The 15720-nt window shown below is 37.6% G+C and overlaps 1 protein-coding gene across 11 annotated transcripts in view; it reads left to right on the forward strand.

Annotated features, from left to right (window-relative positions):
• The window catches only part of ABCC9 (ATP binding cassette subfamily C member 9), a 107625-nt gene that overhangs the window by 22353 nt on the left and 69552 nt on the right, over positions 1 to 15720 (forward strand). For all 11 annotated transcript variants that reach the window (XM_073223243.1, XM_073223245.1, XM_073223241.1 and 8 more), the window contains 6 exons: positions 1697 to 1849; positions 2341 to 2496; positions 4422 to 4556; positions 6327 to 6489; positions 9748 to 9788; positions 10712 to 10854. In XM_073223243.1, the coding sequence (XP_073079344.1) occupies positions 1697 to 1849; positions 2341 to 2496; positions 4422 to 4556; positions 6327 to 6489; positions 9748 to 9788; positions 10712 to 10854 (791 nt within the window). The remainder of the gene's footprint in view (positions 1 to 1696; positions 1850 to 2340; positions 2497 to 4421; positions 4557 to 6326; positions 6490 to 9747; positions 9789 to 10711; positions 10855 to 15720) is intronic.

Raw genomic sequence — 15720 nt, forward strand, 5'->3', positions numbered from 1 at the left:
TCTCGGAAGTTTCACATTGATTGTTTCAGTCGACCTGCATAGCAGTCCTTCAAGAATATTCTTGCACAAGTACATGAGGGGTGGCTGAGTCACTTTTTTGAGGCCTGTGAGTGAGAATGCTAGCAATGTGATGTGTGGTATGTATATTTCTCTTTTCTTATGTGATAAAAGTCATCACTCAGTTTCACAATAATCAGGGCAAGTGACACTATGATACTTTTATTAGATAGTATCTTATTATCTTGAAAGCTATATAAGATACTATATATTTGCTGCTATAAATATGTAATCTTTTATTTTCTGTTCTTAAGAAAGTCTGCATCATGAAATTCCTTGTAAACTTGCCAAGATGACAGGTGACTTCCCTAGTTGCACGGACAGAAACTCCAGTCTAGGTCTTTTCCTTTTCTGTTTTCTCCGTCTGACTTCCTGTCCTTTTTTTGTTCCCCTGTTAACATGTACGCTTTCCAAAGCCTGCCTTAAATGCTGCCTTTTAATGAATGAAAGTATGCCTTTTAGAGTGGAGCTTTTCTGATTGTCCTAGTTGGAATCTGATGTTCCTTTTACTGCCCAACACATGGTTTATTTCATGTGGGTCCCTATATACATGCTATTTACAGTGAAGCTTATTACTTATGGATATGCTTACCTTCTAGGCTGTAAGCTCTTTAAACAGAATGACTGTTCAGATTTGTGCCCACAATGTGTAGCCCAGTTCCTGGCATATTTAGTACTCAATTATTATTGAGGTAAACCAGTTATCTCTACCCTTGAATACACTTTTGTGGTGTTTTGTCCCTACTAGCCTAACTACATACAGATATCTAAATTCCACATGGAATTCTTCTATTATACCTTTCCCTTACGTGTATTAACCACATGCTTTTCTGAAAAGGAAGAGAACTTATACATTTGTATGTAACCCCATGAAAAATGAGGGAGGGACCAGAAATAGAATTTAATGGATCTAAACCATGAAAAGTGAGAAATGTTCAGACTGACATGATGTACTTTATTCAAGTGTTAAAACTTTTCCTCACAACTCACAAGTCACCATATGCTGTTGTGACAAAGGTCAGTCAGTTTTCTATGTCTTTATGATGACTTCAGTCACATTCCCACTAAGACAGTTTTTCCTAAGTTGTGTTTTGTCACTGGAAGTGTCGCATGGATGAGATCAATGACCAAATTCTGTATTTTATAATGCATTTCTTAATGTAAATTCAGATCAATGAAAATCAGAAAAAGTCAACTGTGTGGAATTCTTTTAAATTAATAAGGCTCCAGAAATTGTATTTTGCCCCATCTGTTTTTCTAAACAACTATTAGTCTTATGGTTTCCACTTCTACATTACAGCCTAAATTAACTTCTGTCTACTTCCCATTTAAATAAGGCAGAACGTATTTCTTTGCAGAAAATGTACTCAAATTTGAAAAGTTAAATATACCTTTTTTTCTACACTGAGGCATCACCAGCAATCTTAATGGTTCATTTACGATTTTATGCATTGATCTGTGGACATTACGAGGAAAAGCCATAGCTGCCTTGCTCTGGCTCATTCTGTAATAGCTGCTGTATTATAAAAACATTGGGCTTTTATATTTAAAAATCATGCATCACTTGATAAATAAGAACTGTACACCTGGTATATGAAAAGGCTAGTTTTAATTTATGTCTTTTTTATTTCGGGGCAAGACGTCGGAAACCCTCTCATCAAAGGAATTTCTTGAAAATGCTTATGTTCTAGCAGTCCTTCTTTTCTTGGCCCTTATTCTGCAAAGGACATTTTTGCAGGCTTCCTACTATGTGACCATAGAGACTGGCATTAATCTCCGTGGAGCTCTGCTGGTACGTACAAGCTTAGAATCGTCTTTGCTTCTAGAATGCCATCCAGAGAAGAAGGGTAGTGGCTTCAGTTTTGTTTTTCCATTCTGTTTTCACTTTAATATTGCGACATCAACACATCTAGGATCTACTTCATAAGAGAAACACAGAGCTAATTAATAAACCCATCGAATTAAAAATAACTTTAACAATAATATAAGAAAAATATTCTTAAATCTTGCATTTACTTATCTCTGTTTCTATTTGTTCTAGAGCTGATTTTTAAAGTTGATTATATGTTTTGAGTATATCTCCAGAAAAATTAAGTTTGCATTTAGTTGAAGGCTGTAAGTAACTGCTGAAATGAAAAACAGTGGTTGACTTGAGAAGATAGTATGAAAGGGCTTGTATTCCTTTTTTTTTCAAGAAATTAAAATTTTTTTTCAGTGAAAATAAATAAACATAGTGCAAATTATTAAATTTAGAGCTTCAGGTACTTTTTTTTTTTTTTGCAGGCCATGATATACAATAAAATCCTTAGGCTCTCTACATCCAATTTATCCATGGGTGAGATGACCCTCGGACAGATCAATAACTTGGTCGCCATTGAAACTAATCAGCTCATGTGGTTCTTGTTCCTGTGTCCTAATCTATGGGCAATGCCTGTTCAGGTAGGTCAATATAAGTAAGATTCTCATTTGCAGAGGAAATGAAACAAAAGGAGTATAAGGTGTTTAGCTCAGTAAAGGGCGAACGTTTTCAATGTGCTAATGTTATACCCTTTTTATGGAGAAGTAGGCTGAGTCTAAGAAATGCTATGATATAGGTTAAGAAAGTGGGAATTTGAATTATACTGCTTGGGTTCATATATCTGCTCTAACCCTTGTTTGCACAAGTATTAAGCCCCATGAAACATTAGTTTCCTTAACTGAAAAATGGAAACTGAAAACATCTGCCTCATAGAGTTGCTGGAATTGTCAAGACTAAATAAGTTAATATGTGTCAAGCATTTAGCATAATGCCTTGCATTTCATGGGCTCTCAGTAACTGTTGGTTGTTATTATTATTGCCCAAATTTGTGCAAGTCACAGAGCCAGAGCTTGACCCCTTTCATTCTGACAAACCCTCTTACACCATTTTTAAATGGAGTAATTGCTTTACTCCATCCCATGGTTTCAATCATGGTATATTACAAAATGTAAAACTTCATAAACTAAGCAAAAAATTTCGGTATTTCTTATGGAACACGCTATTTAGTAAAGACCGGTTTTCCCCCCTTCTTGGTCAAAAATGGAAAAAGAAATATATTCAGTTTTTTTCTCTGTATGATGCTGAATATTTTTAAATATCTCAAGTTTTGCTTGCTGTAGGCAGAGCTTAACCTGTAGCTCTTATTTGGTGCAGCCCGTCACCTGTGTCTTTGTGCAATATTAAACTGCATAAAATAAATAATAAGGAAGATATGGTAGTTTTAAAATTTATTGTTCGTCTTTTCACTTTTAATGGAAATACAGGTCAAGTAAAAGTATGTATGATACACAGTGCTTGGCACAAAGTAAGACTTAAAATATGCTTTGTCTCATTTTATCAAAATATGCTTATCCACAGATCAACTAGGTAGCTGTCTATGTGGTATAATTTAAAGTGCACCAGGAATCCCAGACTGCCTCTGAATGACTGCACCACGGGTGACCTTAGGAGAATTTTCATTTTGACTGGGTTTCCTGAAGAGGCCAACTGGTTAGGCAGTAACTGTATGCCATTGCTTCCAGAAGGCCTCTTTAAGCAGTTATCTCTAGGATATAGACATGGGTTAAATGTTTTAGCTGCACGGACACAGTTCATGAGTTGGCATCTTGAGTCATAATAAGCTGAGCAACTGGGAAAAAAAATTAGGGTGAAAAAGTAGCATAATCAAATCCTGAGTTTTTAAAGAAAGAAGAAAGTGGCAAACCAGAGAGGGCAGATCAAAGAGGTGCAGTTCTGGGTTTTGGAAAATAAATTTAAAAAGGGAAGTAAGGTAAGATGGGGCACCAACTCTAACTTCTTCATAGTTTTAGTTAAGCCTAGTCTTTTTGTCATTACGTGACTTCTGGAGTCATTGAGGATATGAGGAGCTCAGATCATTCTCAGACCATTGTGGTCCACCAACGACCACCGGACTCACTTATGTTACAATGCTGCCCCCTCCTCTCCACCCTCCCTGCCTTGAACGGTTAGTACCAGTCCATGAGAATATGGAATGTCAAATTTACGGTGGGTGACGTCTTCAGTAAAAGTTTCATATTCTTTTAAAAATGTGAAGACTGCTGTAAAAGGTCAGATGCATCGTGGGAAAACTCTGCAACTTCATGCAGTAAATTGGTTTAACACCAGTTGCACAGATCATTGTACTAAAAATGAATTCCTACTACTTAGCCTTCACCAAATAAATCACAGTAAAACCCAACTGTCACAGCTGCGTTGGCTTCCAGATAAATTTAATTGCTAATTAAGACTTCAGAAATACTACATTTTCACTAAAAAATATTTCCCTTCAAGCAGTGGTCCCTGCACCCACCTTCATTTCCCCTTCTCCATGTGTTTCCCCTTGTAGATCATTATGGGAGTGATTCTGCTCTATAATTTACTGGGATCAAGTGCACTGGTCGGTGCGGCTGTCATTGTACTCCTGGCGCCAATTCAGTACTTCATTGCTACGAAGTTAGCAGAGGCTCAGAAAAGCACCCTTGTAAGTAATTTTTTTTTGGAAACTTGATTAGGAGAGTCTAGTAATGCTGTTTCATTTTTAAAACATCAGAAATGAATATATCCCACTCAAAATGGTTTGGAAATGATTACGTTTCTTCAACTTTGGCAGCAAATTGGTCCTTTTTTGCGTTGCACAATGATTTTTAAAAGTGGGTTTGAAATCTAAGGCTTGATGACCTTAGACTCAAAATACCAGAATCACAATTCCTGAAGTGTTTGAGTGCCATGAGGAGATGAGGTTTTGGATCTTCTTCTAGATCACTTGCCTAGCGAATACACAGTTAAGTGCACTTTGAGGCCAGTGAATGTCAATTATGGACATGGGAGAAGTGGATCAAGGAACAAATAAATAGTCAGGTTTGTGCCTCTGAAATTAAGTTTCCCTGAGGTTGAATCAAACCATGTGGTGATCTGTGGAGTTACACTAAGTCTTTTCAGGGGCAGATGCTCTGGCTGAATATGTTCATGGTCGTCAACTTGGCGAGCAAGAAAAAGCCTAATTATTGACCCTTTCTGGCTTCAATTGGCTATGAAATCATTTTATTTGAGCAAGAATTGGCTTCTTCTAAAGAAATACTTGCAAATAATGAAATTGTTGACAGCATGTTTAGAAACAAAGTTTGATTCAATATGAGCAAGGCTGTCTGTAAATCAGGCGTAAAACATGAGGATTTGCCACTGATGGAATTCCTTCCCAAGCTGGTGTTTCCACAGTGACAAATGATTGCATGTTATGCGAAGGTTTTTATCACTTACTTTTCTGCTGTTTCTATCTCAACCTTCTATTCTCTATTCCAGGACATAAATACAAAAAGGTGTGGAAGAGGGGCACAAAGTAAAGACATGACTATCCTCAAACATCTATCTTTCACTCAGCTGTCCTAACCGTGTTTGTTTACTCATTTAACAATCATTTGATAGCACCTATGACCCTGTTGAGACAATAAACAAATAAACAAACAAACTTTGCAACTTCTGCTCCCTCCAGTCTGCCTGTTGGTCACTCGAGTACTCCTTTTCATAGATCACAGCTCATAATGTACTTTACTAGTAATTCTTATATAATATTTAGTGGTGGAGGAGGTTGAAACAGTTGACTAAACAGGCTTTTGTATCTGCTAAAATATCTCTCTCCAGTTAATCCAAGTTGTTGATAAACAATAAATTCAATTTCAGCAAGGAAGAGCTTATGAAGAAGTATGTAGAAATCTCTTGAAGTTAAAGATAACAGGCTTGGCTTCAGTAAGTGTGGTATGAAGGTGCAATGTGAACACACACATCATCGTACCCTCACATTCCCAAATAAGAGGCAAACTAACTTTTCTTAAATTCACTGTTTCTCTTCTTCTAAGTATACATGATAGCATTGAAGGGAGGATAAAGTGTTTTAGATGTTAGAAGGAGTACTAGAAGTCTCTGTCATTTCTCTAAATGTCCGCATATATTATCTACAGATGTTATTGGAGGAAATCATGCAAAACTTAACTGTTCTTTATTGAAACCAAAGCAACAGAGACATAAAAGTTTTCAGATAGAAAGAAATTTGAAGGCATCTCAGTTAATTCTTCATTTTAAAGTTGGAGGTGGAAGCACAGAAGGTTTAGCTTCTTCTCCCAGGAATCTCACAGCCAAAATTAGTGGCAGAGCCAGGCAGGAGTCAAGATCTCTTCCTCAGTCCCTGGGCGCTGCATGATCCTGCCTTGCTGATCCACTTGGGTGCAGCTTGCACTGTTGTTTCTTTGTTTTATAGGATTATTCCACTGAGAGACTGAAGAAAACAAACGAAATATTGAAAGGCATCAAACTTCTGAAGTTATATGCCTGGGAGCACATCTTTTGCAAAAGCGTGGAAGAAACGCGAATGAAAGAACTATCCAGTCTAAAAACCTTTGCACTTTACACATCACTCTCCAGTAAGTTGCTGTTGCTCTAAGGACCTCGGAAAGCATCTGGCCTATTCCACGTAGGTTGTGACCACTGAGACATTCTAGACCTCAGGGGGAGCCCGTTTGTCTTCTCCCTGTGTGTGTCCAATAGCCACTGGCCACATGAGGCTGTTTATATTAATATGCTGGGCTAGCCTGGGCTTAGAATCCAGTAAACTGGAATTTGATTTCTGACAAGGTGTGTACTTTTGCAACTTTATATCTGAAATCCTTGGTTTCTTCCTCTGTAAAACGGGGATGGTGATGACAGTAAAACCTATAACCCAAACCCTCTTATCAGTTACAGTTAAGATGGATAGTGGGTTCTCAGTAAAATTCCATTTATTTAAATTGATTTAGCTGTATTGCTATTGACCCTCTTATCCCCAAAGATTCTTAAAAATTATTTTCAGTTGTCTTACCTGTCTTGTTGGGAGTTTATATTATATTCTCTTGAAGACTGTTCTTCTGTCAATTATGGACAAAAAATGTCTATTTCCAAGTGAAAGAAGCCAAATTATATTCACATAAAGCTTTCTTTTCCAATACATTTCAGAAACTTTTAAATACAGGTCAGTTTTACCTTCAACTCTAATTTTAAAAAGCTATCGTTACAGAAAAATTTTTTTTTTCTCAAAGAGTGACATTGAGTACCGTCAAGAATAATGAGTTTATATTAGTACAATTCTTATGAACTTAGCCAACTACCCCCTCGATATTTCATTTGGTTTGTGTGTGAGTTTTGCTCATCTCTAATTGTTCCCAAGACTTTTAACAACTTAAAAGTTTGGAGGTTTATATATTATTTCCTCTTGAATTCTAAACTACTTTAGTTCTTGGAGTTTATAAACACTTCTTTTGTGATAGGGATTTAGAGGAAATACTTTGGTTTGTATAACTTATTTATTCTGGCCCTAATATTTGATGCACAAGTAGAAGGAAGATTTATCTTCCACCTGTGCACCACTGCTAATATGGTATCAAAATGCTAGAAGATGGAATGATCGATGTCTATTTGCTGATGTAATAGTATCTAAGCTGGTGATTCCTATAATACATTCCACTCTGCAGTGGACTGACATTCTCATGGGTAGCATGGATGCAGCCAAAAATAATAATAATAATAACAATAATAATAATAAATTGATATTCTCAGCCAGTTATTGCCATAAGTGGCTTTATATACATCATCCCATTTAGTCCTCACAATAGTCCAATGATTTGGATTCTATTAACTTCATTTTAGAAATTCAAAGATTGAGGTGGAAAAAGATTAAGTAACTTGAAATTCCCCCAAATCATCCAGCTCCTAATGGCACAGGTGGGTCATTAATCCATTTCCTCCATCTCCAGGCATGAGATGAGGGTTGGTTTTTGCAAAGTCAGATATAAAAGGAGAAAGGACAGAGGAGGCCATATTAGGGGAGAAAAACAAAAAGTCTTGAAGGTAAAAATGCATAATCATGTATTTATGGTAGACAGCAGGAATTCTTGAGTCCTGGTATAAACTTCCAGTAGAACCACTTCCAAGTTTTATGATTTGGTTAAATACAGAGGTCTTGGTGGTTATAAGCTTGGACTATGTGAGTTGAATAGAGTTGGTTATGAATCCCGGCTCTGCCACTTCATCCCAGTGTGGCCTTGACCAAGTTATTTATACCCTCCAAGCCTCAATTTTTCCATCTGTAACATGGGATAATAATATCTACCATGTAGGATCATAGTAAAGATAAAAATAGATAATGAAATCTACACATGTTGATTGAGTTGTTAATTGATTCTTTTCCAGTCACTGTGTTAAGTACTTAGTACTAATTATCTCATATACAGCACCAGGCAAATGGTCTAATGCTCAACCCCTCGGCTTCCTCATCTTAAAGTGGGGTAATAATCATATATCTAAATCACAGGCACCATGTGAGAATTAAATGAGGCAATCAATGTGAACTGCTCAGTAACTGCTAAAATATTTTATAAAGGTCTTTTTAGAGCCCCATAAGAAGAAAAAAAAAACAGTAATAGAAGAAAGTCAACTGTGTAACTTTCTGGTTGCCATTGGGTCTTAGAGGGTAAGCTGGCCTGAAATAAAATCCTGCCCCAGCAACTTGTCAGCTCTACACCTGGGTCAGTGTTCGGTGGGGTCTTAGTGTCCTCATCAAGAAGCTGGGATGTATTCAGGGTCAGATAAGATAATGTATGTACAGTGCTTAGAAAAGCCTGCGAAATGAAGATGTGCTCCATCAGTGGTATCTGAAAATATCGGAAAGCAAAGTTAAACAGGACAAATGGTAATAGACCTGAAGACCCATCTCTGCTTTTATGAGTCAGTGTTCTTGCCAGTTGAGATAGTGTCTGGAGGAAAAAGAAATTCTGTTAATTTCCTGATCTCCATTGCCAAATGGTCGTGTGTGCTGTTTATGGATTTAATTCATTGGTAAAAGGCAAAAAGACAGTATTTTATTTTTCTCTCTTTACTTTGATAGAGCTCTATGTGGAGCAGTGGAAAGAACATAAAGCTCTTGGGCCAGGAAGATCTGGGCTTTAATCTAAGGTCTTTTATTTCCTCGCTTGGAATCTGGCCTGTTACTCACCCTTCCTAAGCTGATTCCTCATTATTATGTAGGGTAGATGTAATCATTAACTATGAGAGTGTATGTGCAGTACTCACATCATATCTCGGTAATTGTGAGCTGTTGAGTTGAAGTAGAGCCAAGTGGTGCTGAGCACGTTCTGAGAAACCAGACCTCATTGGTTTGAATCCCAGCTGTGTGACCATGAGATTCTCTTTCTCATCTTTATGATAGAATAGGAAGAACTTGAAGTGATGTCAAATTCTTGTTCTGAATTTGTGTAATAACTTAATTTTATACATTTAAGTTAGTTTAGTGGACCACACAAAATACAAACTATAAATAATCTTAAGAATGCACATTTGTTAAATTCTAATAATCTGCATGATTAAAGATGATTTTATCTGAATTTTACTGTTTGTAACATTTCATAACAAAATAACTTCTCAATAAAGAAAAATATTTTCTAGTTAAGACTAATGTGTGGAAGCTCATGCAAGTGTGAACAAGGAAACATAATGAGAAATGTTTGTGGACACCAGGCAAAATGTTATGTAATATACTTGGTCCTTCTTGTCTTCAAGGAAAGTTGAGAAGTAATAATAGATGACTAATTAAAGCTACTGAAAGTGTTTCATAGTCCAGTGTAACTAATGTATTTGATTTCTTTCCACAGTCTTCATGAATGCAGCAATTCCCATAGCGGCTGTTCTTGCTGTAAGACAACTTTTCTTGCTTTTAGATATGGTACTAAGTCAGTGTTTAGAAATGATTTATGAACAAGAATGTGTGGGTGGTAATATATATTACCTCACCTCTGCCAGTGTCCTCTTTGTGTCTTCACTGCAGTAGTTATATGGCAGGGTGTCACAACCAAGACATCTTGGACATTTTGGCCCAGATAAATCTTTGTTGTAAGAGCCCTCCCTCTGCTTGAGGATATTTAGCACCATCCCTAGCTTCTACCTATTACATGCTGCTAGCATCCCCCAGTCATGAAAATAAAAAATATTCCCAGGCATTGCCAAATGTTCCCTGGGAGCACAATTTACAGTAGTTGAGAACTAACTGTTCTAATCTCCATGACCTGGTTCCCAGACATTCTTGAAACAGGATAGTGTTAGATCAACAACCAGAATGTGTAAAGCAATTACATTGTATTTCAAACTAAAATGACAACTAGTATTATATTTAGTAATGTAAATAAGCCTGCATTGGACATCGGTGTTGACAACTTCAGTAAAGATCCCCAGTAGGAACCTTAAGACAGTGCTATGTTCTCTTTTCTCTTAGAAAATTTAGTATTGGTTGCAAAGAGCCTGACATTTTGGGAGCTCTGGGGTTCTCCTCACAGTTATTCCCCTTACTCACTTAATTTGACAGAAGTCAGTTTCCTAATTTATAAATAGGATCTAATCTGGCTTTCACACAAATTTACCACTAGGATGACGCGTAAACCATTAAGTACTCTACTAATAGCAAGTGTAAGTTTTCTTAGGGAAAAATTCGGGCCAAGGAATTGTTTTCACAGGTGTAGTAGCCATATTGGCATAGCAGAATATGTTAGTTTGGTAAAACTGAATGTAAGTGTTTGTGAAATGTTCTCCAGCATTTTCTAAAGAAATCCTTTCTTTGCACAGACGTTTGTGACCCATGCCTACGCTAGTGGGAACAATCTAAAACCTGCAGAAGCCTTTGCTTCCCTGTCTCTCTTTCACATCCTGGTCACTCCGCTCTTCCTGCTTTCCACAGTGGTCAGATTTGCGGTCAAAGCCATCATAAGGTATGCTCTGGAACGTTCGAAATTCTTTGCCTGATTATAGAAATAACATACATTCATGGTAGTTAATTTGAAAACGTATAAAAAAAGAACATTAAAATCACTGCCCAGAGATAATCATTGCTCAAATTTTGGTATGTTACTTTTCAGTCTTTTATAATTAATCTAAAATGAAAATAATTATTATTCTAAAATAAAACATTCAAATTTATGTAGCTTTTGGCTCCTTATTTCACTTATTGTTTTTATTATTTTTCCCTTCACTGAGATCATAACACACTATGTTTGCTGACTATGTGATTGTCCATTATTTGGAAATACTCTTATTTAACGATTACCTCTAACGGGCATTTAGAATGTTTTTACATTCTATCTAAAATGAATAATGTAAGTAACATTGAGATAAATAACTATCTTTAAACTTTTCTTTAATTATTTTAAGTCTGATTTCTAGAAGTGGAGATACTAGTTCGAACAATATGCACATTTTTAAGGCCCTTGATGCATATGGCTATGATGCTTTCCATTGAAAGAGTGGTAGGTCAAAAGGCATACACATTTTTAAGATTTATTTTTAGGAATATTTTCCAGGGAAACTGTGCCAGTTTATATATACACCAACAGTGATAGAGAATGTTCCCATCGATGCATACTTACTGTTTCAATTTTAGTTTAATTCTGTAGAAAGAAGAATTCCAGGCTCATAGACTCTGCATATGGAAAGATTTTGCTAAACCATTCTGTTTTGCTCATTTCAAATATGGTTGTATAGTTTTGACCAGTATATACTTTGTCTCAGACTTGCAGTTTTCCACAATGCACAACAATAAAAATAGTTGTGTTATGGTATGACCATTTTAACCATTTCTCTCCATATTTACTTGTATTAAATAAATAAGTGTGCTACCAAACTGCATTATACAGCACTGTTTGTGCCATAATCTACTTACACTCTTTATAAACAAGGCATTCTTAAAGTAGTATTTTGCTTTGTGCTATAAAGTCCTATAAACCTTATAAAACTTCAGCACATTTCATAAAGTCATTATCCACCTCTGACCTTCGAAACAAATGCCAAGATGTTGCAATAATGAGGATAATTGGAAAACCGAGACCTTAACTATGCAAAGTATGGTGTTGCCATTGATATCAATGTAGAATATCCCTTGTAAGGTCTTTTAAAATTAGATAATTTTCCCAATGTCTTTGTATTACTACAAAAACTAGTATTTACTATTCAAAATATCAGACTCTCCAGTTTTAGGCAATAGTTTATATTGGTTTAACAGTGGCTTAATACCAAATAACAGTAAGATGCATGTATTATCTTACTACAAACCAAGTTCTGACTGGTTAAAATAGTATCAGAACATGATTTCAATCCTTTTCTGTAAAAATGTCAGTAGTAACCAGTTCTGGAGCTGCTAGTTTAAAGATCAGGCCCTCTGGGCCTCATCTGCCCTCATTTCTTTCCTTTTTGTATTGTTCCGACTCTGAAACACTTGCACAGCTCAGTGACTGATTTTTGTAGCACCACTTCCAAATTAGGCAGTGCTCTGGAAGGGAAGCTACTTCAAACAATAAAATTGATAAATGGCCAGTCTGCTATTTTGGTCCTTATTTTCATTTTCTCCATTTAACAGCTGTCCCTCTCATGGTTGCATTTTTAATTGGAATGTGACTTACTGCTTGAAGGGGAGATAGAGAGCAGTACAGATAACTCCTCTGAAATCGGGGGTTACCACACGCCAGAAAGACTTTCAGAGTTGATTTGAAAACAACAGCAAAACCTTAGGATGTCCCCCAGGCCACAGCATACAGTCCTGCTGTAGTAAATCTTAGCATAGTTGAGAGTGGATACCACTCCCAGTATTTCTGCATAGCACCCTTTCTCCCTTACATGCAAGGGAAAAGGCATTTGCCAGTTTGATAAAGGCCAGTCTGTTTTCAGGGCTCAGCTCCAGGTTTCCCAAGCCATAGGCCAAACAGAATCAGCTTATAAAAACTGACTTCTCTGAAATGAGTCTCAGTGGTTGATTTGTGGGTCCTACACAGATGACTGGTCGACAGAGGGGGCCAATCCTTTTCCCCACTGTGTGCTGGTTCTGGGAACCCAAACAAGTGTTTTCCCAGTGTTGACTGGGCTTGGCATTTTCTTCTGTGCCTGGGGATCCGTGACCAGTCTTTGATGCCAGTTGGCCCACAGCGCATTGAGCAGCCTGTTTATAATCGGAGACTTTGGTCAGCTGATTTTGAAACCTCCTCGTCAGAACTGTGGAAGTCAGAAGTTCTTCACTGCACTCTTAAAGGCATTCAGAAATTTGGTGGGTTAGAATGATGGTGAAGCATACTCCCAAACTAGCGTTACACGTGCATGTAAGAGACGTGTGAACTTCTCTACTGCAGGAAATCCTATGCCATGTAAAATTCTGTGCTACAGGAAAATTCTATGCTTTCTTTTAAAAATGTTTGGCTTGTTAGCCAAAATTGCTCAGTGGGTGAGACTCCATGTTTACATAATAAAATAGAAGAAAGAGACAGTTATGATTCAGGTTATCTCCTCACTAGCACACAATTCGAATTTTCTGGACATTTTTTGATGATGTGTACCAGTCTACATTTGCAAAGCAGAGTTGAAGAAATGAAGAAAACTTGGAAAAGTCACACTAAGATACCAAGATACTTGAGTAAGAGTGTTTTTTCAGGATACTTGCCTCGCTTTTCCACTTTGCTTTATTTGTAAGGAAATAGTTTTCATGTTTTGCTTTTCTGGAGGAGAACATGAGTTGATATGTTGCATCTTTTATAAATAATTTGAATTTAGGCTTGTGGTATTTGATGTCCACTGCAACATCTATGTCCAAAGATGTTATTTTTCTCAAGGGAAAACGTGCGTAGCAAACCCCTTGCTTTGTTGGAAAATAACTGTGTCCTTTCTCTCATGCGCCTCCCAAAGGAATGTATGCTTGTTCATCTCCTGTAATTACCTTCTGTCAGGTAGTTACTGATACTTATAATAGAGCATACGTACATGTTGATCTGGTCCCTACCCAAATTTCGTGTTTCTCACAAGAAAAACACGTAACTGCCAGCAACAAAATCAGTTGTTCCCAATTACCACAGCCCCTGTCCAAAGTACTCGAAGTGTATCTAAACACCCCAAGTGAAACTTGAAAAGTGAAAACATAATGTGTGTAATAAAACCTCAAAAACTTTTGGGAATTTTTTAAACAAATGAGAAACTAGTAAAATACTGAACTGTAAAGGTGGTGGAAGCAGGATTAGGAAATTGGTTGGTGTCAAATACATCTGCTCTCACACCCCAGCACTGCTACAGCGTACTCACTAGTCAATCTCAAGCACATCATTCAATGTTTCATTGCTCAGTTTCATCACTTGTCAAATGATGACAGGAATAGCTCCTACTTATGGTAGTGGAGACAGTTAAATGAGATACTACATGAAGGGTGGCTGGCACATTGCTTAAATATTTTAGGTATTTTATAAATTTTCATTTTACTAATTTACCACCATTTTACTATTTCCATTCCATGCTCCCGAGAGGTATCTTCCATAGGTCTACGTGTATATGTTAACACTTCGGGTACATTGTGGGCATTAGGGCTCGCACAGATGAAAAGGTGGAGTGAAATCCTCAGGGGGACCACTGTCTAGTTGGAGAGAGCAGGGGGGACACTAACTACATCACGGTGCGTTATGCTGTTACGGAGCTCTACGCAGAATGCCATGTGCTCATGGATGAGGATCTTGAAGCTCACGGAGAGAAGGCCGTCTGGTCGGTGAAGGTTTAACAGAAGTAGTGGCTGCTTTGTAGGCTCTTAAAGGTGAAGTAGGACTTGGCCAGTTGAAGAAAAAGGGAAAATGTGTTCTATCTGAGGGAGCAACATACGCAAGGGGAAAGGGCGAGGAAGTAGGTGAGAGATGTCAGTGCATTCAGGGGGCTAGAAGTGGTGGGTGTAGCTGGAGAAAGGTTCCGATGTGGAAAGTGTCCTGGGATGAAGCGGGAGAGTTAAATGCCAATCAGCCTGCAGATGACGCTAAGGATGCTGAAAGGCAAAGGCGAGCCGTCTGTTATTTTAAGGAGAGGATTGTTGTATGAACAGATTTGGATTTTTAAAATATAACCCTGGCACCTCGGTGGAAATTACTTCACCCTTGGTCAGGATTCATGCATTTTCCATAATTGTTTTGCCTCTGTGATTTCTGAAAGGACCTCATAGGAACAGGAAATGCTTTTTGTATTACCCATTTATTCATTCACCAGACGTTTCTTGAGTAAATACTATGTATATTTTTGGCATTGGTCTAGATTCTGAAGATGAACATCTTTGCACTTAAGGAGTTCACAGTCTAGTGGGAGAGAGAGACAGTAACCAAACGGTGACACAGTAGCAGTGCAGGGGACCCTCAGCCAGATAGCCTGGAATTATGGGGACAGGAGAGGAGAAAAAATGGGGGGAGGTTTAGAGAAGGGTTAGTATTGGGGCCCTCCAGTATTCCCTAAACTGGAGTTCCAAAGGAGGATGTTACAAAGAGGAAAGAAAGTTCTTCCTATGTCTCAGTAATGCTCAGAAACCACTGGCTCCAGATGTCAGTGAAATGGAGAGTTGAGTCAGCTGACTACTTAAATGTCTGAATCATTGGTTTATTCCTTCCTTGATGTATTCAACAAACATTCATTGAGTAATGTGTGCCAGTAGCTGCTAGACTTGGAGTGACAAAGTCCAGTGATCCTGGCCCCGTACTTCCCTTCGTGTGCCAAGGCCGCGTGTGAAATTGCTTAACAGGTGTGCCTTTGATTGACAAAGCTGTGCTCCTTAAAATCCAGTCTCTTCAAAATGTAAAAAC

Source organism: Manis javanica, chromosome 15, assembly GCF_040802235.1.
Source record: "Manis javanica isolate MJ-LG chromosome 15, MJ_LKY, whole genome shotgun sequence".
Taxonomy (NCBI): domain Eukaryota; kingdom Metazoa; phylum Chordata; class Mammalia; order Pholidota; family Manidae; genus Manis; species Manis javanica.